This window comes from Tinamus guttatus, unplaced genomic scaffold (assembly GCF_059628265.1).
Source record: "Tinamus guttatus ecotype Peru unplaced genomic scaffold, ASM5962826v1 Tinamus_guttatus_pri_ptg000777l, whole genome shotgun sequence".
NCBI classification, from domain to species: domain Eukaryota; kingdom Metazoa; phylum Chordata; class Aves; order Tinamiformes; family Tinamidae; genus Tinamus; species Tinamus guttatus.
The window spans coordinates 298,651-326,565 of NW_028289311.1; the positions used below are offsets into that span (position 1 = coordinate 298,651).

Here is a 27,915-nt window from a genome sequence, read left to right on the forward strand (position 1 = left end):
TAAAAGATCAAACATGTTTTGGGAATAGGTCAGGTTGCATTGGCCTGCAACTACAGCTTTCAAATGTTTGTGAACCTGGCTTCCTCCTATATACTCAATTGCCTTTTCTGACCCCACCAGAAAGCTTGGGACAGACGTACTTGATTCATAGCAATACTAAATCTGGGCAAATTTCTGAAGCAAACAGAATAGGCTTATTTTCAACATAAAGAGATAAGATAGATCAATCATTCTCATACATTCCAGTGCCACTGCTTGTTATTTATTGCTGTGCTTACAGCTGAACTTGATTCCCATTTTAATGAAACAACAGCTCTCTGTTAGAGTTCTTTTTAAATAAAATGTTCTGTGCATGCATAGTTAAAAATTAAGCAGCCAACGGCTACACAATAAATAATACAGAAAGTAGAAACAACCAAAGGGAAGGATGAATGCATTATATACAAACCTCTCTTCTCTTGCCTGTCTTAGTTCTTCTCTTTTGTCTAAATAATCACGGCTAAAAGGAAAGTTGTAATAAGTTGCAAAGGAAACTACAAGAATAAGGTCAGTAACAGAAGTATATATATCCAAAATAATACACAGTAGTGTGCTATGATCTGGAGATCTTCCAAACTCACCTGGATGCCACCCTGTGCCACGTGCTCTAGGTGTCCCTGCTTGAGCAAGGGCGTTGGACTAGATGATCTCCTGAGGTCCCTTCCAACCTCAACCATCTGTGATTCTGTGATATGTGTGTGTGTGTATATATATATACACACAGTAGGAGAAGCCAAAAGCAGTACAAAGAGACTAATTGGAGACAACAAAGGCTGTTTTCAAGAAAAATGAAATAAAAGTTTGTTTTCTGAAAAGTATGCATGCACACTTAAGCATGTCAAGGCCATATGTATGTACACACCGAATGTGTAGTTTGAAAGGCTTAAAGAATTAAAGCGTTGAAGTACATACCGAAACCTCCTAACTGGAATTAGAGGAAATGGGATGTTCATGAAGAGAAGAACCATTAGAGATTATTCAAAATTACTAATTTGCTCCATCTCAAATACTCTGAAACAGTGACTACTGGAATCTCGTAGGCTAAACCAAGACACAAGGTACACTGTATCTGTCCTGGTTCTGAGGCACCTTTTCTAAATGCAATTGCAGCACAGTTGGAAACTGAACTAGTTGGACCTTTTGAATTATCTAGTAGATTAGTTCTTTGTTCTTAAAATGTATATTTAGAATATGGAAAGATAACATAGTTATTTATTTTAGTCCTTGAGTTTTAGATATAAACCTTGGTCTATCTCAGCTGCCCTTCTCACTGTTCCTCAAGCAATTTATATATTTAACTTCTGCCAAGTCAACTTTGCTGGATGTGTGGGCACTGTCATTTCAGATAGGAGTGTGAAATCTGCAGATGTTTTTAGTGCACAATTACTTGGGAAGCACACAACCCAGAGAACAGCAAAACCCAGTGAATATTCAGTCTACCTCAAAACCACAAAGATAATTCCATACAGTATGTTTTTAGCATTTTACTGAATCTCATGGACAAAATTCACGAGACCATATCTCTCAGCTTCTTTTGCAGTCTAATCAGAAGAATTTTCCAAACGCTTCCATTTATGGATAAAGCACCACTTTTCTCTTTACACTGTGTATTTGAATGAATTCTTCTACAATTCTTCTACAATACCAACAGATAACAAACATTTGCTGGTAATCGCTCTTTTAGGTTATCATTAACATGTAATACACATATAATAGTTTCAGGCTATCTCCAAATACTTCAGAATTTGTTTATAGCTTCATTACATTTTAAAATATTCTTTACAATTATAGTAGCAATGGGAATAACCTCAGCAGAGAAAAAAACGCTATTATTTTTTCAGCAGAAAAATGGTAATAATGGTAACATTATTCTTTCCCCTGTAACTACTTTCACCCTTCCCTGCAGCTGAAGAGTAACTCTTTTACTTCAAGACATAGCGTTATATACGTGCCATGGAAACAACAGCCTATTTGCTGAGAAATATATTCCCTGTGCATTCCATAGCATTTTAACACCTTTCCCCTCCAAAACAGGTTGCATAACTGGTGGTACTCTCTTTTAAATTTTCTCCAATTTGTCAAGAATGGTGACAGAATCTAGGGCAACATTCTCAAAGAAGACTTGGAAAGAATGAGATAACAGATGAGTCATGATGGTAAATCCAGTACCGCTCACGAGTTTAAAGGTTGTGAATTGGAAGTGCTATTTTTAAGCAAAAATACAACCCCAGAGTCTCCAGCCAACTGATGGTTTGATAATGTAATCCCAAAACTCTTATGAAACTGTCTGTGATGATTTGCTGTGCCTCTGTGCTCCTCCTGCCAGACTGCTTAATCAACTGTGGGATGCTGCCTGCCTGCAAAGATTAGTAGCTTTAGAGACCACCTACTCAAATAAAATTTTAACTTCAACGTGAGCCAGGAACTCAAATCTTGAAAATGAAAACACTGGGCATTCCAAACTAACTGTCTCAAGGATATATGATCACTTTAACCAGTTTCTGATTCTGGACTAATGAGATGAAGATGTGTATTTTTTTTAATGTTTTTCTGACTTTAAGGAAGCTCTTTCAGTGACAGGACAAGCACTGTAGTCAGCTTTGAGTTAAATGTGCAGACCTGCTATTCAAACAGACCCATCTGGTGGTTTTTTGGTTTGGGAGTTTCCTTTTTGAAAGATAGTGTTTCCTATCCATGACAGCGTGCAGCAGCCTTATGATAGCACTCAGAGGGAGAGTTTTTGGAAGAGGCTTGAAGACTGAGCTGATTTCTGTATCTGTTTCAGGAGAACTTGGGTAGCTGCTGACTGCCAAAGATCCTATTATGGTGCTCTTCCACCTTCCCTCCTCCTCTCATTTCTGCTAAACTAGCTATATTCTTGAGCCAGGAGAATATCTCCTTCAAATAACCAACCGCTAGTAAGCTATCCTCTTTCCAAATTCACAGTGACAAAGATCATTTCCACTTCTTACTCAAGAGATGATTACACTGAAAACAAGCCTGCATGCTAACAAACTCAAAAGAAACACTGTGCCATCTTTTTTATCAATATCAACTCTCAGACCACAAAACATTTATCTTGCTATTCTTTAGATTTGTACAGTCTTTCCACTAACTCCTAACAAACATTATTTAATTTTCAATCATGAAAAAAAGTGAAAGTCATTTCTTAATGCACACTCTTTGGATCGACTAAGACAACAGACAAACTACTTGAGCTATAGGTATCCTATGTATCCTAAGGCCACTGCAGTCTTTGCTAATGCCTGTACAGGGATTTCCAGGGATGGATTTAACAGAAAGAGAGGACTTGCCTCTTACTATCCCAAAGAAGCACATGCTGGGGTCCCACAGCATATGAAATGACCTCAGATGAGAAAAGGGAGGTCTCATATTCAGCTTCTGCCTTTATCCCTGGGATTTGATCTCTGAGCACCAATTTTGAGAATTATTTTCTATATCAGTTGCTTTTTTTAAGAGGAAAAGATGCACACGCAAAAATTGAGGGAAAAAGTGTAAGAAACGTCAAACCACCATACATTCCAAGAAGACAAAATGCTTTGCAAAACGCAAAAACAAAAAGATGTCTCACTGCTGTCCCTTTCTCCACTTCCTCATGCCTTCCTTCTGTTCTTTCCTCTCAACACCTTATTGAGATTATATGTTGAGAGGCAGCATATTATATGATTGATCTGATCAGATCTGATCAGATATTCAGTCAGTTAAATTAGCTTGGCAAATGGTTGGCGAATTTACTAATTTATTAAAAGCCAAAATTCAGGGTTATGGATTTAATATGGCAGTCCTTAAGATACTTCTATCAAGAAAATATCTAAATAATTGGGTAAGTAGGTACATGCAAACTATTCATTAATTCAATTATTTTGCAATTATCTAAATGATTTACCACTTATCTCACATTAAGGCAACAGATCAATAGGAAATACATTTCTTACTTGAATTTGTTTCTTTCTTCACGTTCTATCCTTTGTAATCTTTCTTCTCTCTCCTGACGTCGTCTTTCTCTTTCTGCTGCCAAGGACTCTTGGTGCTGTCGAAAAGACGATGTAAGGAGACTGCCCAAAGCTGGCCTGCAGAAACAGAAGATACTTCTCAGGGCCACTTTCATTGATCATACTGACAAAAATTAGTAGCAATCGTTTAGCAAGTTACATACCCCTAACTACTAGAATAAAATGGCAAAAATCACATGATCAAAACTCCAACTAAATATCTTCTTCACAAATTGATTTTTGATGCTACAATGAGCTTAAGAGCTGTGCATAGAGGTACTTTTTTTTTACTGCTAGATTTTTGAAGCAAATAAAGCAAGGAAAGTACCCTTAAAAATTTGTCAGCATATTTCAAATGCAATATTGTTTAAATAAGATTTTTACTTTATAATGCTGCTAAATGAAAAGCTGAATCCTGTAGTAAGATTTTGAAATTTGAAAGAAAAAAAAATCTGGTAAATTTTCTAGCACTTTGCAAACATGTTAAGTAACATGTTAAAAACAGTTATGTCAAACAAAACACCTCTGTATCCTCTATTCAGGATAAAACTAAAAGGAGCAAAAACTAAAAGGAGATCTGTACTGGAGATGGAAATTTCTGTGATCGGTAGAGTCATAAAAATCTCCTGTGAGAAGCAGAGACCAGACCTTGAGAAAGAAGATGTTTGCCTGCCTAGGCTGAGCGATAAGGAGCAGGGATGCAGCTGCTCAGCCCGGTTCACAGGCAGCCCCCCCGGAAACCTGTTGAAGCCGACCGCTCGGCCGGATTCGTAGCCAACTTAACTGCAGACATCCTCCAAACTAGCTTTGAAGGCCAAAGACCCGGAAATGAGGAAGAAGAGGAGGAAGGCAGGACCCTCGAATTGAGGGCTGGGACCCCCGACTGTCATGCGTGCCTGTGCACCCGGCAGGGAGAGTTGCACAACTAGAGGCAGAGTTTGTCCACCCCCCTGGCCTGCCTCCTGGGTCGTACTGACCCTACGTGCCAGGATGCACCGGGCATAAAAGAGGACAGTGAGGAGAGAGCGAGGGGGCGGGGAGAGGAGAAACTCCTAACTCTGAGGCCTATGCTGTCTCCGTGGGAGCCACTCAGCAACTCTCTCTCTCTGAGCTGCCAGCTCGAGAGGATGTTCAGGTCCAGATTGGCAGGTATCTCCTCATGAGTAGTTATCCATACTTTGCTTCTTTTATGTCCTTTCGTCTGAATAAATGCTTGATGTAGTTACCTCGTTCTGGCTGATTATTGCCAAATCCCGAGCCCATACGGAACAAGATCTCAGAATGCACTTAGGAATTTGAACGCTTGCTTAAGCAGTGGCTTATTTTTCCTTCCTAAACCTCATTATCACAATTCCCTTGCTGCATGTGCTGCAAGGACAAAATGATTCACATAGAGAAACATACCATACACAGGGACAGCACAGTTATTTACCATAGTCAGACATTAAGGTGGTTACCCAAGGCAGGATTTAGTCTACTCAAACTAGTCTCAAAAGCTGTTCATCTGACCTTCCTTTAAAGTCCCTAAGGCTAGAGCTTCTCTGACGTCTAACCTAAACTCCTTTCTGGCTATTTAGGCCCGTTTTTTCTGGCTATAAAACAGCTTTAATCAGCAAATACTCTTCAAAAACAACCACATTTATTTATATTTGCTGCTTGGCTGAGACATATTTTTATTTAATTTATTTTAACGATATAAAATGTTTTGCCGAAGATGACAATTGTGCTTACACATCTTTTTTTCCCAAAAAGGCAGTATTGGTACTACTGCCTCTCATGTGACAACAGACTTACCTCAGCATAAACATGCCTTTTTACCTGTCTGTTAGACAAAAGAAATCTACATTGTCTCAGGCAAGACTTCACAGATGTAAAAGCATACCTATTGATTGAATGAGACTGATAAAAGCAAACAAATACAGCCTGTGTAGAGGGGTTTCTTTGCATTAGTCTAACATGAGTTTTGCAGGGAAAGAAATAGAAGTTCCCTTTTTAGAAAGATAAAACAAAACAAAAACAAAACCTGTCTAAAGTAAGGTTCCCAAAGCACCAATAAAAGCCCTGAGTAAACGAACATTATTGCTAAGCAGCCAGATTTCTCCCCTTATCTTTCTACTTGTCATTGCTGCACAATGTAGGCATTTAGTATAATGGCACCAATTCATCAGTGAACATAGGGGAAGGAGAAGACAAAAGGCTTTCCGGCAAAACTCTCTTCCCTGAACGTCTATGTGTATGCAAGCAGGAATCCCACAAACAAAGCCACTTCAGCCCCACTGGCAGCACGACCAGGTGAATAGCGTTTCAATAATTTCAATAAATTGACTTTCAATATGGCATATCCCACCCGCATAAATATTACATAAGATGGTATAAAACTCGATATGCTGTAAGCCTCTTTTCTGGCAGTCCTCTAGAGCTCCAGTATCAATGTTGGATCACACTCAAAACCATAAAAATCTCCAATATACCTAATCACAATGAAAAGAAGAAAAAAAATCCCAGTTAAGTGTGCGTAGTGAATTTTCCCTTGAACGTATTTTAAATTCATTCTAATCTTCACCCTTTTAGTGCATCCTACAAGAAAAAATATCTGCCAGCAGGAACAACAGCATATTAAACTGCATATTTAAAGGCAAAGCTCCAGCCTGGTGGTATTGTGAAAAAAAAAGGCAATAATGTTTGGTGTATCATTAGGGCTTGCTCTAGAAAGTGGAAAAGTGCACAGTGTCTCCCCCCAAAAAAGTTCTAGAAATTAACTAAAATAGATAGCAAAAGATGAATTCCTATCAAATCTGTACTCATCTCTGCTCCACATATTGACTTGCATACAGATAATGCATACAGACTTGCACACTTTACATTACATCCCACCCAGTAGCCTTGAAGGCTGACATCTCCGTTCAGAGTCAAATGGAGTTAGGACTTAGTAAATCAAGGGAAAGGATGGGGTGATACTGAGAGAATCAAAGAGGATGAGGGCCAAGCCCATTTTGTGACTGTATTTGTACATGGGGTCAAGTAGGTTGAAGATCATGAACTCTAAGCTCTTGGCAGCTCAGCAGTAAATACAAATTCTTACGCTTGAGATTACAGGGAAATCAAATGGAGATACAGGATCCTAAACTGTCGCTAGTACTAAAATTTCTCCAGATGCCAAAACACTTTCTTTGGAGGTTTGATCTAGCGGAGTCTGGCTAGTATCTTCATCCGTTTAAAATTTGCAGGTGTATGAACAGCAGCTTCACAATTTACACAGGAGGTTTACAGTCATAGAGACAGAAAAAATAGTCAACATCTAAGAAACTACTAAAAATAATGTGCCCTATTAGCTTGCCACCTCCTGAAAACTGTCAAATCTATAATAACTAGTCAACTGCAACTGCAGCTGAGGAGCCTTTATTATTTAGCATGTTCTAGCCTTCATTTTCTACATGTGCATGAACTAAAATTGAAAGAAAGAGAATGCACAAGCCTGAAAAACAGTCAGAGGGCCAAACAAGCTGACTCTCTAAGATGACTTCTGAAAAGGAATTTGTCTATATCTAGTTAGTCTGCAATCTCATTTTTTTCTGTTTTCATTTCAGTTGCAATAATGCTCAAAGGGAATGCTCTCTGTCAGAGAGCTCACAGTTTAATTGCAAATGGGATTTGTGACTACCAAATTAGCTGGTGGAAATGGTTGGGCTACGTTGTTACAAAATGTTGGCATTTTGGCACTGTGTGAAATGTGATGGCACCTTCAGGTATCAAGAAAGTTTGGATCTCTCTATTGTAGGCTGCATTTTAAAAATGGGCAAGTAAGAAGTAAGGTTTTTTTAAAACAAACAAACAAACAAAACCCAAAAAACAAATCCAACATGGATTCAAAGGTACTACAATGTTTTAAAGGAAAAGAATATAAATAAATGCATAATAGAGCGATCACTCAAAAAACTTACATATAGGAGTTATAGTTAATATATGTCAGCATTTTAATGTTGGTGTCTTATATTACCAAATAATAATAAAAAATATTTACTCAATTCTACAATACAATCCAGAAGGAACCAAATTCTGACAACTATTTTTAGGCCTGTAGCAATCAAAAGGCTATTAAGAACGGACGGTTAATATGAAAATATTAAGAACAGCTTTGTTAAGCCTGCTGTTAAAATCAGCAGAAGCTAAACAAGGAATGTTATTACATTCTCATTCCAGAAAGAAAACACCCAGAAAGAATACATTTGTAAGTCTAGGGATTTGTGAATAAAGCTCCATAGCACGGCTTTGGGAACTGGGGACAAGAAGCCAGTAGTTACTTATCTTCTTGTTGGAAGAGGATAGGGAAGAGGGGAAACAAAACAAAACAAAACAAAACAAAACAAAACAAAACAAAACAAAAAAAAGGGAAAAAAAAAGTGCATATACCTAAAGCTGGGGGAGCAAAGCAAAAACACGGTATGCTAAAACTCTCTCAAAAGAAAATTCTGCTAAATTGACCTACTACCTTTAACACAACAATTAATTTATAACTATAATTAAAAAAGGCTAGTGAGATACAAGATATGTCACACTTTTTTGCAAGTACTTGCACATTTTTGACAGTACTCTGCCGTAGACTAGATAAAAGATACACTATATGTTGTTTAAGTGGATAAGAGACCTGAGGTATGACATTCCTGTTGAAAATTGAAGAAAGTGTTTCTGTCTTATTCTAAGCCTTTCTATTATAGCAAACTTGCAATTTTCTACCTCGAGTGTTCTTCATTTAGGTCAACTTCGAAATATTTTTCTTTTGTGGCTACATTTTCCCTGCTAGTTGATTTTTTTTTATGTCACTAAATGGTTCTGTGTATCTACAGCAAGAATACAAAAGACAAATGTATCTCTTAGTATTTGGAAAATAAATGAACAATGACTTAATAGAGGAAATTGCCTTAGATCATATGGGTAATATTCAGGATTTTCTTTTGACAAGGGCCAGAATCATTAATAATCTTAATAAGGGTGCACTAATTAGCTGGGGTTCTGAAAGCTCCTGCTCTAGCAGTCTTGGAGACCTTGCAAGGAGGGAACCCCCAGCAGGCAGCTCCAGGCCCTAAAGATGCTCTAATTGTCTCTTGACTTTAGCACAGTAAATCTGTCATCCAGCTCAGAAAGAGACATAAGAAGAGGCAATGCTGCCAAGAGCCATATTGCTTTCCACAGCTAAAGCCACTCTCCTGGTGTTATGTCTCTCTCCATGACATGGCAAACTCCAAGGTGTGTTGATATAAGAATTTGCAAAGAGACTAAACACAACTCGGAGAATCAAAACTCCTCTCAAAAATAAACAAAAAATTGAGAGATAAAACTACCAGCTAATAGTTTCTTTGAGAAAGAAACCTGAGAATTGCTGCAAGGAGAAGTGATTAGCATCAGACTTTTAGCTGGCCTGCATGGCTGCAGAATAACAAAGCGATAACAAGAGGCCATTGTTGTGCAGAGCCAGGGCAGTGTGTGAAGCCTTTATACATGGATGAACCTCGCTGGCAGCTTCCACATTCTGTTTGTATCTTAGGCCAGAGTGGAGGCTTATGAGCAGCTTCAGACCTAATGAGAGTCTCAGAGCTATTGGACACTGCAGGCATGTGCAGTACCACTCGTCCTCCCCACACACCAGGTTCAGCCAGGACTCCCTTCAAAAGTTTATAATAAAAGTAGATTGAAGATGGTACAAGCAGAAAGAGCATAAAACCAAGGAAGAGGAAACCATTCGTGGGTGAGCAGACTGTGCGAAGGGTTTTGTTTCATAGGCTGCTTGCTTTTCCTTGGTGTTCAACACTGGCAGTTAAGATAACTTCAGGGTGCAGATCACTAATAGAAGAAAAAACAGTTATGAGAACGTGCCAAGAAACCAAGGAACTCTGTCCAGCAGCACATCCCTGGTGCTGTAGTCGATTACAGGAACATTGAGTTTTAGCAGAAGATCTAAATAAAAAGCTGCTTAATATTCTCAAAAATTTTATTTTCTTTTCTAAGAGACACAAGTCTGAAGAAGAACCAGACTGCCAAAATCACTGTTTCAGGTACCCAGAGAGGGGACAAAACTCAAAGGAAAACTGTTTACAGACTTTGGCTTCACTTCTGTTTAGATTTCTGGCATGCTTTTTAAAGTATCATTAAACTCAAAGAAGAAAAAAATTGTTGATGATCTGGTCCTGCTAAGGTTAATGTGTCTATGTGGAAACATTGTAAAAATACACATGAAGTTTATCTTGAAGGATAAAATGTGTGGTACATCTACCCTTAAAAGACATATAGGAAGATCACAGAATCACAGAATGGTTAAGGTTGAAAGGGACCTCTAGAGATCATCTAGTCCAACCACCCCTGCTCAAGCAGGGACATCTAGAGCCTGTGGCGCAGGTTGGCATCCAGGCGGGCTTTGAAGATCTCCAGAGAAGGAGACTCCACAACCTCTCTGGGCAGCCTGTTCCAGTGGTCTGTCACCCCCACAGTAAAGAAGTTCTTCCTCATATGGAGATTAAACTTCCTACGTTTCAACTTGTACCCATTACCCCTCGTCCTGTCACCGGCCACCACAGAGAAGTACCCCTTCATGTTGATGAAATCTCCTCTCAGCCTTCTCTCCTCCAGACTAAACAGGGCCAGCTCGCTTAGTCTTTCCTCATAAGATAGATGTTCCAGTCCCTTAATCATATTCGTGGCTCTACGCTGGATCCTCTCTAGAAGCTCAATGTACTGGGGAGCCCAGAACTGCACACAGTACTCCAGGTGCAGCATCACCAGAGCTAAGCAGAGGGGCAGGATCACCTCCCTTGATCTGCTGGCAACACTCCTTCTGATGCAGGCCAGGATCCCATTGATCTTCTTGGCCACAAGGACACACTGCTGACTCATGGTTAACTTGTTGTCAACCAGGACTCCCAAGTCCCTCTCCACGGAGCTCCTTTCCAGCAGGTCAACACCTAATCTGTACTGGTGTTTGGGGTTATTCCTCCCCAGGTGCAGGACCCTGCACTTGTTCTTGTTGAATCTCGTAAGATTCTTCTCTTTCCAACTCTCCATCCTGCCTAGGTCTCTCTGAATGGCAGCACAGCCCTCTGGAGTGTCGGCCACTCCTTCCAGTTTGCTATCATCTGCAAACTTACTGAGGGTGCACTCTGTGCCCCCATCCAAGTCATTGATGAACAAGTTGAACAGCACCAGGCCCAGTACTGACACTTGCAGGACATCATTGACTACAGGGCTCCAACTAGACTCGGCCCCATTTATCACTACCCACTGGGCTCTGCAATTCTGCTAGTCCTCAATCCACCTCACTGTCCACTCGTCCAGTCCATACTTCCTGAGCTTCCCTATGAGGATGTTATGGGAGACTGTGTTGAAAGCCTTGCTGAAGTCAAGGCAGACAACATCCATGGCTCTCCCATTGTCCATCCAGCCGGTCACCTCATCGTAGAAGGCTATCAGGTTTGTCAAATACAACTTTCCCTTGGTGAATAGATGGAGTTGACCACTCAGTGTTCATGGCCATGTGCTTCACGGGAGCTCAAGGTAATAAAAGAAGAAAGTTGGAAGACATGCAATGAGCTGCGACACATTTCTTCTTCCTTAGTCTAATAGTTTTCAAATAGTCTGGTAAGGTCGGAAGGTGCATCAAACAGGAATAACTTGTCAGTGTCATAAAGGCCCTTCCCATGCTTGGAGACTTGGAGGAACTGCAGAGGCACCAAGTAATAGGGGAGCCTAAGCTCACCTTGTTGGGCAGGAGGACCCAGAAGGGGCAGCTTGCACAGTGAACTTTCTGGCATATGGTTTAGCAGACAGAGGCAGGGGTATTATGAATTCCTGCTATCAAGCCCAGTGGTAACTGTCTCCTGGCAAATGCATCAGAAGAAACTTACCTTGGAAAATGCACTAGTGGGAAACAAAAGATATTTTTCTGGCAACGGAATGAATTAAAGCTGCTGGAGAATGAAGAAGCTCTGTCCTCAAAATTTAGACCTCCTTCAGCTGCGAAAAAGACATGTGTACTTCAAAAGTATTGGACAGTGACGGGTTGTAAAGCTTTGCAAATAATGAGATTGGTATCCCAAGTTTTCAGTGACGCACAATAACTGTAGCTTTCAATCTGCAGTTTTCGATTTCATTCACCAAATTAGATCGTGAATCTCAGAAGGTGAACTCTGGCTACTCAGAAATATCCTACATATATAAGCTCGAGACAAGGAAATCTAAAAAATTTTCTTCAGGACAGCAATCCTGAGCTACAAAAAAAAAAGTACTTTTCTCCTGCTAAGCTCCAGTAACATATGAGATTATGAAATTGAGATCGATAAATCTTTTCCATTTGGGAATGGGGGAAAGAAGTATTTGGCAATCAGGCACTAAGTCGGAGCAGTGTATTTACAGACCAAAGTATTCTTTGGCAAGCTAAAACTGGAGGTCTGGGGTATCCCTGCTGTGCCTCAGGAGCAAGCTTCACAAGTGTAGGGCTATGAAAGAACCTGTACTTTCTCTTCTTTCTCAACAAGGTGCTGAACAGAAAGTATCCTCTAATCTGCCCTCCTTCAGCAGGATTCCCATTGCAGCAATATGTATTTTAGAAACATGGCTCTCCACAGGAGACCCAGAGAAATGACAGGGAAAGAACAATATTGCAAGAAGTTGGCAAAAGGCTGCAGCTGAATTTAGAAACCAAAAAACAGTCAAGTAAGCCTTTTCTTCTGATGTACAATCACAAATACATAACATCATACGCATTTCAAAGAACAAAAGCTAGTTACTTTTGCACTGAATTATATTGCTCTTCTTGATCCCTCCTGATCTTAGCCAAGGAGGGTTTTAAACGTATGAATGTCAACATGTCAACTGCACTACTGCTTTCTACCTAAGTTGCAGTGCAGCTCTTGTTTACATAGGCAAAATGCACCCAAAGTTTTGAAAGGCCTGTCAGTTCAACCCAATGGAGCATGAATCATTCTCTCAGGCTCTTCCTTCCTTTCTTTTCATTTGCTAAGGTCAGATAAACAGTACCAGGAACTGCATGTGAAGCTCTTCCCTACATGATAAAAGACAGGGCTTTTTCTATGAAGTCCTTGGTAACTGCAATCTGAAGCTGAAAGCAGAAAACTCACCTTGGAGCTAGCCATAGATATACATCTGCTTCTTATCAAGTGTCTTCCTCTCCCTCCTTACCCTCTTTTTTTTTTTTTTGTCTGTATCTGTGTAGATTTTTATCATCAGGAGATAGAAAACAGTGTTTCCATAATCTAATGCAAACACCATGGAAAGACGACTGTGAAAAGTTTCACAGTATTTTCTGCTTCCTAATTACTGATAAACGTAACATGCATTCTACCATCTACTCTCTAATGAGCAAAATACTATCCATGGATATCTGCATGTGCATCTCTGCACTTCATACTTTTCAGGATAAAAAAGTAAAAGCATGTGTCTGCCCTTCTTCAAAACAGGCATGCCCTTAGACATGCTGCTGACCATCTGGATAAGCAGTACACCTAGAAATAACAGAGCGTGATGCAAAATGGCAGTAGGAACTCCAAAGCTGCAAATTTCATTATCTTTTAAGAAACAACCATGTCTATTTTGCAGGCAACACATGCATTTTTCACACTTCTCGGAGACATAAACAAAACCAGTCAGTCCACAGCAGCCCTCAAGAACAAGAATTTGTAAACACTAGGGAGCTCAACATCCATGAATAGCAAGCTACAAATTTAAGTAAAAGGAAAGAGATTTTATCATGAGAAGTTGAAAGAGGTAAATGCAGCCTGAAAGAAAGGCAGAGGCGCAACTCCAAGCACTGGGTTCATGCACTTAGACACATAAAAGAGCTCTGCCTGTTGGAAGGCAAATGGTTTTCCAGTTTTACAGAGAAAAGTGGAACAAAATGTAATGGTTGGAAGATGAAACTAGACAAAATTGCCTCCAAAATACGAAATATTTTCCTAGCAGTGATGATGAATGCTGGAACGTTTTCCAGAAGAAGTCATGCACTGTCACGTTAAAATGAGGGAAGGTACGGCATGCTTTCATTAGCTTCTGTGAGACACATTACAGGTCAGAATAGATGATTACAGAGCTCCCCTCTGGCCTTACTATCCATGAATCTGCAAATTTTACAGCTTTATACTGTGGGGCCAAGACATTTTGGCTCCCAACCAGCAACGCACTTACGCACATGCTGAAATGAAAGCTTACTTCCTTTACTGGCTCCAGGCCAGCACGATCAGCCTCCCGCCCCAGAGTCCCAACTATCCTTAGCTATCTCAATATTTGACCACTTTGGGGATTCTTTTCTGCAGAAGCAACCAGAGGCTTAGGAGAGATCAGGCTTGATTAGCTACAGTTTCAAACGCAATTGAATGTCTGTATTTCTGGCTTACCTGGCACCTATTTTCTAATGCAAAAGCAGGTTAAAATGCTTGTTTAGATTTTTTATTTGATTCAAGTTGGCAAACATTTAACTCATATTTGGAATGACAAACAAAGTAAGGTTGCTGTAAAAAGATGAGCAGTAGAAATTACTTTTTGCCAAAGTTAATTATTCACTGGAGAAAAAGGATGAAATCAAAACTTGTGGCTGGAAGTACTTAGCACACGGAAAGAGTCTATCTTTACCCATTATGAATAGTGGATTAGAAAAAAAAGTGATGCAATAGGTAGTTTTAAACATACATACATACACAAACATATACACATGTATTTCTATACATTCTATACCTAAATGTCATTAAGAAATATTAATTGGAATATAGTAAAAAAAATCCTAGGAAAACAGTCCTCAGCTCAGAAACAATGACTGAAAATGGAAATTTTATGAATCAGAGGCCAGTTTAGCAACATATAACATGGAAATCATTTGGCTTAATTGGAAATTCTTTAAAATTAAATTATCTTGACAGTATATACAATTAAAAACTTTTACATTTCCTCTTAAACTTTGCACAACATCCTTTGAAGCTGTTATTTACTCTCAAGCAATAGTGGTCAGTTAAGTTTTCGCATTCCAAAGCTATTACTAAGAAGAGATTCTTTTGTGTATCCATAACATTCTTTCTACCTCTGTCTCCCTTCCTCCTCCCTCCGAAGTGTCTTACATAATTCACCATAGTACTTTGGTCAAGGATTGGTTTTGTGTTGTGGTTTTTCTTTCTTCTCTTTTAGTGATGATAGTCGATAAGTTAGTGTGAGTTTCCTCTACTTGTAGCAAGAAACTTTTTGCCCTTGATTAAATATGAGGTATAAAATGTATCATCACGGAAGAACAAAATTATGGACTGGAAAATTCTGAGCTAAACACAGATCTCCAAGATCTTATTTTTGATTTAAGATAAGTGGAAGTAGATTAAAGTGATTTTTAAAAATGAATGGAAATAAATACGCTCTAATTCACCTTCTAATAGAGCAGCACTAGAGTAATACAACCTTGTTTTTATCCATTTTAAGTGGACACAGAGGTGGAGGGAAAATAATTTTTAGCATTTTAGAGAAAATAGCCTTTAACACCAACTCTGAAAGCAATTTGAGAATGATCGGGAAAAAGAAAATTTCTAGCTTTTTGTGCATTCTCTTCCCATCATTTGAAGATATTCCTAATAATGATTCAGAGCTACTTTTCCTTTACCCTCTGTCCAAAGCAACTATGTCAAAATGCTGATTAAAACACAAACCTGTCTGATTTGGTCTCCTGAGGTGGCAACAGAGTTGTCCCATAACGAGGAGTGGGTGTTGTAGGGGCACTCGGTCCAGAGTAAGGTCGTGGAGAAGAGTAAGAGCTGCTGCCACAGCTATTGTACCTGGAGAGGTGAGAAAAAAACAGCAGAAAGGGCGAGGCAGAAAGAGAGACAAGAAATAGTCAGAGAGCAGGCATGTTCAGGGGGTGGGAATGCTGCCAATGCTGCCAAAGCCCGGAACTTCGAGACATCCAACTTCTGAAAATTTTTCTCTTAACCCAGCTTCAAGACAAGGAACCCATCATCTCCTTCTAAGATAAGGCATGCCATGGAAATACTTACTTTGAATACTAAGCTATTGGTATGGAGATTAATGAGAGATTAGAATGGTCCTCTTAAGCGACTGCTTTGAGTTGGGATACTTAAATCACGGCTTGTTTACTCAAATTTATTCACTGGTTTGGGAGCTGATAAAAGGGACTGAAAACAATACATGTCAGCAGTATGTATTCCCAGTGAAATTAAGGAAAAGGGCAGCACTCCGCAGGCATCATCTGAACACAGGCGTGCACAATTTGTGAATGTTTGCATTACTAATGAAAAGCATCCACATTCTTTTCAATTAAAGTGGGCAGTATATATTTGCTTTCCCCTCCTCCAACATATGTTATAGCTTATGTGCTGTACCATAGAATGTCTGTAAAAAGTCATCTCTGTGGTTAAAAAGACATGTCTCCAGAACCATGGCTTTAGGAATTTCTACTAGCCATTTGCTCTATTAAAAAAGCAAAAAGCAAAAAACAACAACAAAAAAGACATTACTTCAATGTGAGTTTGCTAATCAAAGAGAAATTGCTTCCAGAACTCTCAGAATGGGCCGCCTCTCCAGGGTCTCTTGTAGCAATTTTTTCATCTTGACCCTCGTGAATAGAAAAGGCAATGGTATTGCTTTGCTGGGCCTTTTAGTCATCACCTTTTAATGGCTTGTCAAGGAGACATAAAGATACCTGATATTGAAAAATCTTAACATTTCTTTTCACAGAAAAATACCATTTTCCTGCCTGCAAAGCGTACGCTGCTCTGCCAATTCATCCAAATGACAAAAGTCAATTCAGAAAAAAAAAGAAAACTTCTTTTTCCTTATTATAAATTATACTGTACAATAAACTCCTCCTTTATCTTATCCTTCTTCTCCCACATGCATCAATACTAAGTTTCTCTTCACTCAACAATTTTGTTTGAAAATGATGTTCGTTTTCCTTGAGTTCCATTTAATATATTCATTTAGTCATGCAAAATTTCATTCAAATTTCAGGCTTCATTCCTTAGGGTACAATAGCATTGCTGACTGCCAAGGCCAGTGTTAAAATCAGAATAATTTTCAGTTAGGAGTTATACGCACGCACGTATATGTTTCTGGGTTACACATATATGTGTGTGTGTAGAGGAAGGAATCATGCTTTATACAGAAACCCTCTTGTCAATTATGTTTCCTTTTCCCTTTCTCTGAACCATGAAAAATCTGACAGAATGCAGAATGTTGTTTCAGACCAGGGGATTCCCATGAGGTCAAGGCTAAGATACCAACAATTAAAAATGGGGCAACATACCTTCTATAGGCTCAGAGTAATGAAATATGAACAAAATTAAATTTAGAGGGACTTGCATGGGTGTGGCATCCCTCAAAATCAAATTAGAGGGCAAAAGAGAAGCTCAGACAGTAGAAAAGTCAAAACCTGTGCATCAGCTTAACTCTGTATCCTATAAACCATATTTTTCTCTCTGACCTTCTTCTGGTGGTTGCTATCACTGCCATTTTCCCATCATGTCGGATGTACCAATGCAAGCTATGCTGGCCTTGTCCCAGAAACCTTCCCTTTGCAGAAATCAGATCCCTCTGAAGCTATTCATGCCTTTTTTTTTTTTTTTTTTATACATTGCTGCCCAACTCACCCAAGCTTTACCCTCCTTTTTTTTCCAAATAAACCCAATACTCTCTGACATCACACCTTCCATCCTATATGATAAAGAAAAGCACAAGGATAGTCAGAGGAAAAAAAAATCACCGCAGAAATACTAAATTCTGCAGGGAAAGGGAGTTATTTGACCATTTACTTATATATTCTTTCTAAAAGCTGTAACAGTAACAGTAGAAGTAATGGAGATGGAGGTAAAGGAGTGGGAAAGGCCTAAGGGAAAATAGCAAATATGCAGGAAAATGTAAATTTGGAGGGATCTCAGAGTTCAAAGAAAGATATCTAAACTAAGTCCTTTTTCAACAGTTATTTGAATTAAGATGCTTCTCAGAGAAATCAAAAAACAGCAGAAAATAAACACCCACTTATCAGAAGAGAAAGATTGAAAATTAAAAGGATCAAAGGAATCAAAATATTTTTTTCACATGCAAAAATTCAGAAGGACTGCTGGAGAAAGGAAGAAATAAATATGCTCATAATGCATGTGTAGATTTATAACATCAAACACTGACCATCAGGAAAGGAAGCTAAAAACCATCATCTTTTTAAAGTGATTCTCTAGCATTACTTTCTGTTTTATCTATTGTTGTCTGTCTTATTACAAAACAGATTGAGATAAAACAAAAAGCTTTACATGTTTGCAAATGGCTAGGACAGGAAAATTCAAAATTAGAATTAAAAATCAAATGTATGAGCAGACAAATATGACCATACATTGTAGAGGGAAGCCTGCATATTTCAAGTGCTGTATGTGCTTTGTAAGGTTTAATTTAAATCATTGTTACCAGCACAAGTTGAACTAACATCTATCAGGGATATGCAGCATAATTTAACAGCAAATTCGAGATCTGGCAATTCAGCCTCTGAAGCCAGGATTTCACCTTTGAATTCCATGTGCTGATCTGATCTCTCACAGTTCTGCATCAGAACAACTCCATTAATTTTTAAGAAATCATGACTGCAAATTACATTGTTGTAACTGAGAATAATATTTCTACACATGACCTTCCAAATCACACATTGTTTATCTACTGCTATACAGAGGAGGCCAGGTTACTTATTAACTGTAGACCTTGAGGAGGAGTAAGATGAAATAAAGGCAACAAAGGCAATGGGAGAATATCAATTAAATAAAAATGTAGGCTTACATGACTAAAACAAATACAGTATGTTCTGGAAATAATATAACACAGTAAGCACTTTATTACCACTATAAAACTCTCAAAAGGTGTTATTCATTTATCTAAAAATTAATGTCAGCTGCATAAAATCTACCTGTTTTCCCTTATCACATCTGTTTCCTTTTCTTTCAGAGATGCTGGAGTTTCTTCAAAGTCATATGAGAAGAGGTGAAAAGGAGTGTGTGGTACATACGGTAGCTTCTCTACCATCGGAGATGCCTTTGGGGTAATGGATGCTGATGAATTTTGGGAAGAGTTTAGCAAAACTCCCGCAGGTGAAGATGGTGATGAATAAACAGAGTTTTGGTGGGAGACAGATGAATCAGGCACAGTAGAGGAGCTGCTGGAAGAGCTCTTTGCTCTAGAGCAGGGTAGAGGCCTCTTAGGTGGAGAAATTGCACTTGAGATGGTTGAAGCATCAGAGTACTGTGAAAGGTTCTTATTCGTAAACTCGTGGGCACTTGGGACCTCACTGCAGGAGGAAAATGTTGCGAGGAAGGGAAAAGAGAGGCAGAGAGAAATGGGGAAAAGGGAGATCAGTAGATTATAGTGTTTGGGAAAACAAAAAGGCTTGGAGAGTCAAACAAAAAGTCCATAAATGTAGATAATCTATTTTTTTTCCTTCTTTTTCTTCATTTTTTTTTAATTAACAACTCTCAAATCTTTGTGTCCTGGTAGGATTCTTCTTGTGGTCAGAAAAGCTGGGAGAAGGGAGGGATTCAGCCAAAAGAAATGCAAGGGATTTAATCGACCGACTTTGAGAACTTTGAGTTTGAATTTTGATTGGAGCTTTATTTTCATGAACTTCTTCACATTAATTTTCTGCACTATCTTCATGCAGTCTGTTATTTGGGAAGCACGAGTAGTCTCAACACTCTGGATGATCTGGCATACAGAACAGTATCTTAATACACTGTCTGAGGACAGCTGAAGGCCAGATGTCTTATTATAATCTTCCCTAGGTATTATAATCTATCAATTTGATATTTGATACTAAAAACCCAGAAACACTCATCCACCAAAGATGAAAATGAAAACTGCCAAATCAGCATTCTTCAGTCAAAATTAAAGCTTAAAGCTCATTTCAAAACAACATCTTACCAAGTTGTTTGCTTAGGTGTGAAGTTACTAATTTATCTGAGAGTCTTCATCCCATTCGATCATTGTGCTGGTGTTAGATGAACACCACTAGAGCTACCTGTACAATTAGTGCAGTGGAAAATGTGCCTGTCTTGCTCTAATGTAAGTATGTGTTGTTGAATGACCAAAGGAGGAAGAGCAGGACAGGTGAAAAGCCATGGGGTATGAACTCCCGGCTACGTCCACCACCTTGAGCATAAGCACTGCCATGGGCTCTGAGCTGCGTCGTTCAGCAGGTGACGGCACCATCTCTGCCTCCACCCACACAGTGTGTAAGCAACTGGACCTTCTCTTGGGATTGCCATAGAGTCAAATAGTATATTATTCAATAGGATATACAGGATTATACATAGGACATAACGAAGTTAATCATCAGGTGTATATACACTCAGAATGGAAAGGCATAGGACAAGCTGAAAAACTTCATCAATTTTTTCCAGATGTGCATGACAACAATCACTAAAGCCAGACTATTCCTATCCTGCCTGACAGGATTTAGAATAAATGCAAGACTACCTACCATTTCTGTTATACTCCAGTGACAGTGAAAGAAGATATTTAGGAAAGTCATCTGAGTATCCACCACCTCACAGTGACTATACTTTTAAAAGAATGGTGGCTTATAAGCACATTACGCCCTGTATATGGCTTTTAAACTCTGCTTTTCACCGTATTTAGTATATTCATCTGATTTACTGTCTTAGCTTTGACTTTTAAGCTTTTGGATTTGAGGAAATTATCATTTAATTTTGAAATTTCAGGCAACCTTTGGCTAGATTTTCAGACTGGAAGATATTAATAACAACAGTACAGTGTTTTCTTTGGAATTTGCACATTAAACAGTTTCCTTTCTTCCTTCCATGCTGTATAGTGTCTGCATGAATGTGGTTGGTTAAAAAAAAATCCAATCCATCTCATTTGCCGAGTTGCAAAGCCAAACAATTTAACTTAAATCAAATGGCTGTCTGGAAAGAAGATCATATTTCCTTTTTTCCCCAATTTATTACGATAAAGTTGCCAGATGCCAAATCCATATATTCCTCAGAAATAAGTGGAAAATTTTACATGAGAATAGTTTTGATAGCTGTTTTTTTATACCCATCTATACACACACATGCATAGATGTAGGAAATGATGTATGTCTATCACTCGGCTTTACCTCTAGGTAGTGCTTGCTTATAAAAAAAAAAAATCAAAATAAATCAGAGGCAATATTCAAAAAATGGCAATCTTCTCCAAATCGACAGATATTGTTAACGAGGTTATAGAATAAAAACAGAGATGAAATGAAATCAGAGATGAACAAAGAAAACCTAAGAAACCAAGCAACAGCCTAGCTCAACAAAGCATTGTGACATTTCAGCATCACTCTAGCTAAAAAGATAAGCCTAAGCCATGCTTCAGAAAAAGTTAGGGTCTCTGCTAAGTGTCTTTACAATTTGTGTCTGTTACTCATTTTGTACCAAAATAATCAAGAATGAGTGAAGGCAAATAGTTCTTTGTGCACTGAACAGATACACTTAAATGTGTTCCTATTAGCACACACACAATAGCAGATCAAATAAATTTCCTGGAGGGTGGCTTAAACAGAAAGCTGGGAATGTGAGTTAAAAGGGGTAGTAAGTTAATGCCAGGATCTACAGAGCCAAGGAAAGATGCAGGGACGATACCAAGTCCTGGTACCTGGCTTTGACCTGCCTACCGGCCTCTTCCTCCCCCTCATCCTCAGTATTGGGCTCTGTAACTGGCTGCTCTTCTTCCTGTTCTTCAGACTCTTCCTCCGCTCTGAGGTCAAATCAAGGAAAGAGGCACACAGCGGGATGGAAAGAGAGAAGGTGGAAGAGAAAACGACGTGAGTCATCAGAAAAGAAAACAACTCAGTGAAGCTAGACGTGGAGGGCAAGAAGAAGGGAGCTCCAACAGTAGACAAACAGCCATCTACATCTTCCCAGTAGGCTGGCATACGGGTGACTGATACCCGAATTTTACCACCTCCCTATTTACATTTTTTATTATTAATTTTTAAGACACCAAAATTTGTTGCACCATCTCCCTGTTTACATTTTTTATTATTAATTTTTAAGACACCAAAATTCGTTGCACCATTTTTTTCTGGAGCTCAGCTTTACTGGTGCAGCACCACTACCCGCACAGACCTTAATGGAAAGCACTCATGACAATACCAGCGTGCAGTTCATATGACTTACAGCACAGTGCACGCTCAATTAAGCTGGCACATGGTATCACACTTTTAAATTAACACAAATAAAACATTTCTGTTACACAGCTGAACTGGAAAATAGAATGGGATGAAACATTAAGTTAGAAGTAACAGAAGGACTAAACAAGTTCAGGGCTATTTGCAAACAGCATTATTTTAGGTATTGGATGCCAGTACATGAACTATTTAAGTAAAGAATCATTAGTGTTGTCAATGCAGGCTTTGGTTCAGTGGTCAGTCTGGAAGAAAAAAAAAAAGTAAGTAACACATGAAGCCTCCATAACGTACAAACCTCGTAAGTAAAAAGAAAACTATATTAATCCAAAAAGGCGGCTACATTGTCTGCCTCCGCTCCCTCCCCCTTATGCTTTTTCCTCCCCAAACCAATGGAGTCATAGGAAATTCAGAAAATATTTTCTGTTTTGGGACTTCTTGTTCAGTTGCAATTCACAGAATCACAGAATGGTTGAGGTTGGAAGGAACCTCTAGAGATCATCTAGTCTAATCCCCCTGCTCAAGCACGGACACCTAGAGCACATGATACAGGGCTGCCTCCGGGCAGGCTTTGAAGATCTCCAGAGAAGGAGACTCTACAACCTCTCTGGGAAGCCTGTTCCAGTGCTCTGTCACGCTCACAGTAAAGAAGTTCTTCCTCACATGGAGGTGGAACTTCCTCAATGTTTCAATTTGTACCCATCACCCTTTGTCCTGTTGCTGGTCTAGTTCTCAACTTGTTTTAGTGATGAGTAAGAGTAGGTATGTTCCATGAAAAAAAAAAAAAAGGCATACAAGCAGTAACAAGGTTTAAAGGACAGATGTATTTTAAGTATTTTCCTGAAAGCTGTTTTTCTTTTCTGTAATTCCAATGGGATGTTCTGCATGTTGTGGTTTTTTTTTTTTCATTTCAGATTGGCACATTTCCACATTACAAGAAGAAAGAATATTGAGAATGTGAGATCATGATGCCATCGAGTGTTACACAAAGGGTCCATCTAAAGTTTCTCACATTTGCATGAAGTTATGTAAGTTTAAATTTATATAGCTACTTAGTAGTAGTTGTATTTGTATATATGTAGAACTCAGGGACTACTCTGTTTTCAGCTATCACAGGCAGGCTTCAAAATTGATGCCATGAAATTCCTTGCCTCCCCTCAGATGTCCCTAAAGGCTCAGAATTGTAATCAAATTGCTCATTGGATATGACGAATATTAAAAATCTGAAAAGATTCTTTGAGTTATGTATTTGTTCACCTAAGTGAACAGCAGCAAGGATGGGAGTTTAATGTGAACTCATGGCAACTTTACATGATAGGAGTTGAGCTGGGAACTCTCAGTGTTACATATGCACTGAATGGCAAAGGAAGCTAGGGAGAGAGGAGAAAGTATTCACCATCAGCTCCCTAAACTAGTGTTGAGGGCCATATTGTGGGATGTTTGCCTTGAGATCTTCTCATTCGCTTTTAAATCTTGTAATTATAACCCCGAATCTATGGTCTTTAGGTCTTTGATGGTGAGGCTTTTATTTACCAGCAATGAAAGCTGTTCTCTTCCACAGATTTCAAAACTTTTGTATTCTTTATTTATTAGAATGGGTTATTTAATTGGTACCTAAAGCCTGAACCCAACAGTCAATTTGCCTAGAAAAAAAGAAAAAGTGTTTGAAAATATATATGGAATTAGTAGTCTAAATTTAGACATTAATTTCAGATAATGCTGACCTTCTGTATAAGAAACATATAACAAATGAAGTATACATTACTGGTGAGCTATAATGAACTGAAATATAGTGCTTTAATTTTTATCGCTTAGCAAAGCATTGCTCTAATTGGGGAAATCTGACTCCCATACAACTAACTTCTTAGTTAAAAATATGAAAACTTCCTAAATTTAGGCTATATATGACAGGCTTTATAAAATTAGAGTTTGTGAACAGTCATGCACCAAAAATAGAAAACAAAAACAAAAAGTCTGCATCTCACTTAAACTGGAAGGCCTCATTTTCTTCAAAGAAGCAGAAAACCAAGCAGCCCTTAAAATTGCAATAAGAATGCCCAGATTAAGACCAGTTGCTTGCGTTATCAAAAACGAACCAGAAAACTGAGCCATGATGTGGGTCATCAATAAAACATTTTGCTTAGGCACTAGCATTTCCTTAAATCAAATGGGTGGACTCTAAGAAGCAAGCATAGGTACTCATACATACATCCACTCACAGAACTTTTCAGTACGAAATGAAGGTGTTGCATGCGTAGAAGAGCATCTGAATTGGTAGACAGGCAGCTCCAAGGCTCCTGATAGCCAACATATCTGCTTGTTCCACAAGAGACAGATTCTGAGATTTGGGATGGAGAGAGTTGTGAAAAACAATATCTTTAACTCTCACCAGGAAAGCAAATCTATACAGTCACATGACTCACCTACTGCTGTGACAGAGGGTGGAAGTTAACTGAAGCCTTCACTTCCCTACTAATATCTAGTAGCAGCGCATTGACTCTATGAGTCACCTTCAAACTCTATAGGCTTAAACCATAGGCTTAATTTTAGAGATTCCAGATAATTCTCTTACTAGGCCAATCTCTTCGATTTCCAAATCGCAAGACTAGAAGAAGCTCTTTTCCCCTGTTAATCTTAGACAGACAGTATGCCCCCAGCACTGAAGTGGGAAGGGGCAGAGAAAGGAGCAGCATCTCTGTGGCTCCATTGCAGAGATGCCCAGTGTGGCACAGAGGCCGGCACAGTCCCCTGGTGCCTGTGGAAGCCATCCTTGGCCACAGGCAATTCGCACAGTAGAATATAAATGACACACTTAGGGGAGATCCTTGAGATCTGGAAAAGGCCTTCTCAGCAACTAAACTAACAGTTTTGGACCTCTGGACCATCCACTGAAAGCAGATCAGATTCAGATCACAGAAGGACAGGTAAGCTCTCCGTCAGAAGAGACGCTTTTCAACAGAAGCAATAGCGGTGGCTATCTGTCCGTACTGTTAGAAAACAGATATTCTATTCATAGGAAAATAAAAAAAAAGTTATCTGCTAGGTAAATCTTTCTCAAAATGTAGAAAAAGAAAACATCCACTTAAAGATTTACTAAAACAGGAAAATATCAACTAAAACAGATGTCACTATAATAAATGCAAGACTGTTGGTCACACAGATGTTCAAACAGAACAGCAGACACATTTGGGAATTCATCTGTATCCTTCAGTCGTCTGTTTATTTTTGCATGAAATGAAGAAGGGATGATATGGCAAAACTCAATTTTGCTCCCACATATACGTAGAGATTTGACCAACAGTAGCCAATAGTAACATTAGATTAAGAAAAATGATTCACAGAGAGCTTTTCAAAATAGCCTGCAGAAGTCAGCGTGTTTTTCAGTAGCACTGGGCAACTTATCTTGTTTAACAAAAGGCATATATTTATGCTGGGGTGGGGAGGGAGGCCTTCAGTTAATTCTGAAGGACCTGCTATATTCAACTAACACTAAAGCCATCACTCAGTTATTTAAGTTCTATGATGAAAGCAGCAGATTAGAAAGATTTCAACAAAAGCTAAATGGCGAAAGTAGATTTTAGCACAACCAATGCGTTTATTTTCATCTTTAAAATGGATTACCATTACCTACATAAAAACAAAACACAACACAACACAACACCCAAGCCTTGAAAAAGTGCATCATGAGTAACAGCAGCTGAACAAACATATAAGATACGGTTACTACTCATTTGTTTCAGTGGGAAGAAAACAAGTTTGACATGGAAGCATTTATTGCCCTTTAAAATATGTTCATGTTTAAAAGGATTATAAAAAGTGCTGTTTATGGACAGAGAATCATCAGGCTAAGGCTTTAAAACAGAAGGATTATCTTTGCTCTGTTTTTTAAGAAAAAAAGATTTAAGGAACACTATCAGATCTGTTCATACCAAAAGGCTGCTCTAGATTGCAGAGAGATAAACAATAGATTTTCAGATTGATAATAGAAAAAAAAATCAAGGGAAGCATCTGCAAGTTTATTTAAATGCTGGGGCAAGGTCCATAAGGTTCCTAAGGATCATACCAAATACACATAAACATATAGCAGTCCCATTATTTACTACTGCAAAATCAATCTGACTACAGAACCACATTTTCCTCTACTTGCCCCCTTATAAGGGCACGATATTCTTCAGACCATTCTAATCCAGAATAGCTACTAATGTCTAAAACTAATAGCTCCTAACATCTATCAGAAGAGCACTAATGTCTAAGTATAAAGCAATTGCAAAGGGGACAGTTTTGCCGTAACTTCATTACAGACATTTTGGTTTGTATATGCACGCACAGCCTAATGAGACAAGAGTGAATTAAATGATCTCCCTTTAGTATCTGATTCTGTAGGGCTCATATAATCTTAATAAAAATTCTCACTGAATGTTTTTTTAATTTTGCAGGTTATTAGACAAGACCCAACATTTACTTTTGGGTCTTTCTAGATCACCCACAGAGTGAAATGTAACGAAATCCCGAAGAAAAGGGAACATCAGACTCCCATGACAAAAGGGTTTTTTAAGTTATGATGTGAGCTAGAAAACAGAGAACTGAGAAACTCAACATTAATGAGTTCTGGAAACCAGAAATACCAACGTATGTGCAGTTAATTACTGATGAGGAAAATTTTTTTCTTGCTCTCTAATTAAGACAAGTGCTTTTCAATACAGCTTCTTCAAATTCCTTTCATTTAAACTTTGACTGCCTTCCAGAGCAGCAGCTACTGAATAGCACTTCAGGCCACACTCAGTGAAGTAACATGACCATTAGCTATTCCTACAATATTATTTTCACTGAAATAGTACAGTTGATTTGCATTACTTTCAAGTTTGTTTTTTTTTTTTCATTCAAACATCTGATATGTTTTCCCTCTTGCATGGCACTTGGAAAGCTGCTTCTCTGAACTCCTTACAGGTGAACAAATAGAAAATGAAAAATGTTCCATCAAGGAGAGATATTTGTAAGTCATGGTGGATGTAATTTTATTTTCTTTTGCAATGGCTTGCCATCATCCTCAATTTATGAGTAACATTTCACTTCCATAGGTTAGAGAGCATCATTCATTGCCAAATTGCTAAGCCCCTGTAAAACAAAAAAATGCCTCTTCTGCTGCTCTTCCTACACTGACAGGACCCTTCAACTAGTTTTTCATGCAGGAGTAAACACCAAAAAACATAAGTTGAACGAAGATGAAAACACAAGATGCATAGTTTATGCATAGCAACTGATATAGAAAGCCTCAAAATGTGCTGCACAGAGAGGAAAATATGATACCTAATTAAGAAATAAAATATCCTTCTAATTGTCCTACCTCAAGGACACTTTGTTCAGGAAAAGGGAAGGCATGCTTTTAATTTTTTGGTTGTTTATTATCATCAGATTACTCTTATTATTTATTCTCAAAACATGATCAGTAAAAACTCTTCATACCTAAATAATACCCAGGCAATATTGCAACACTTTTTTTATTGCTGTAGCTGTTTTATACAGGACACCAGGGTAGAGGGAGTGAAGGCAGAGGCTTCCTAGGACCACACAAGTACTTCAGGAGTCCCAGCTCTCTGATCACTGAATAGCATTGCTGTCTTTACATACATATGAGCCGAGGCGATAAAGAAACAGAATCATCAT

General features: G+C 38.6%; 1 protein-coding gene across 8 annotated transcripts in view; it reads right to left on the bottom strand.

Annotated features, from left to right (window-relative positions):
- Window positions 1-27,915, bottom strand: part of FHOD3 (formin homology 2 domain containing 3) — a 387,720-nt gene that overhangs the window by 70,737 nt on the left and 289,068 nt on the right. For 4 of the 8 annotated variants that reach the window (XM_088537459.1, XM_088537455.1, XM_088537454.1 and 1 more), the window contains 3 exons: window positions 15,737-15,862; window positions 3,996-4,130; window positions 449-499 (listed from right to left, as the gene is read on the bottom strand). In XM_088537459.1, coding sequence (XP_088393585.1) covers window positions 449-499; window positions 3,996-4,130; window positions 15,737-15,862 — 312 coding nt within the window. Of the gene's footprint in view, window positions 1-448; window positions 500-3,995; window positions 4,131-15,736; window positions 15,863-18,990; window positions 19,369-21,719; window positions 21,822-27,915 lie in introns of all 8 variants that reach the window. The other 4 variants (XM_088537457.1, XM_088537456.1, XM_088537461.1 and 1 more) reach the window with 3 other exon arrangements.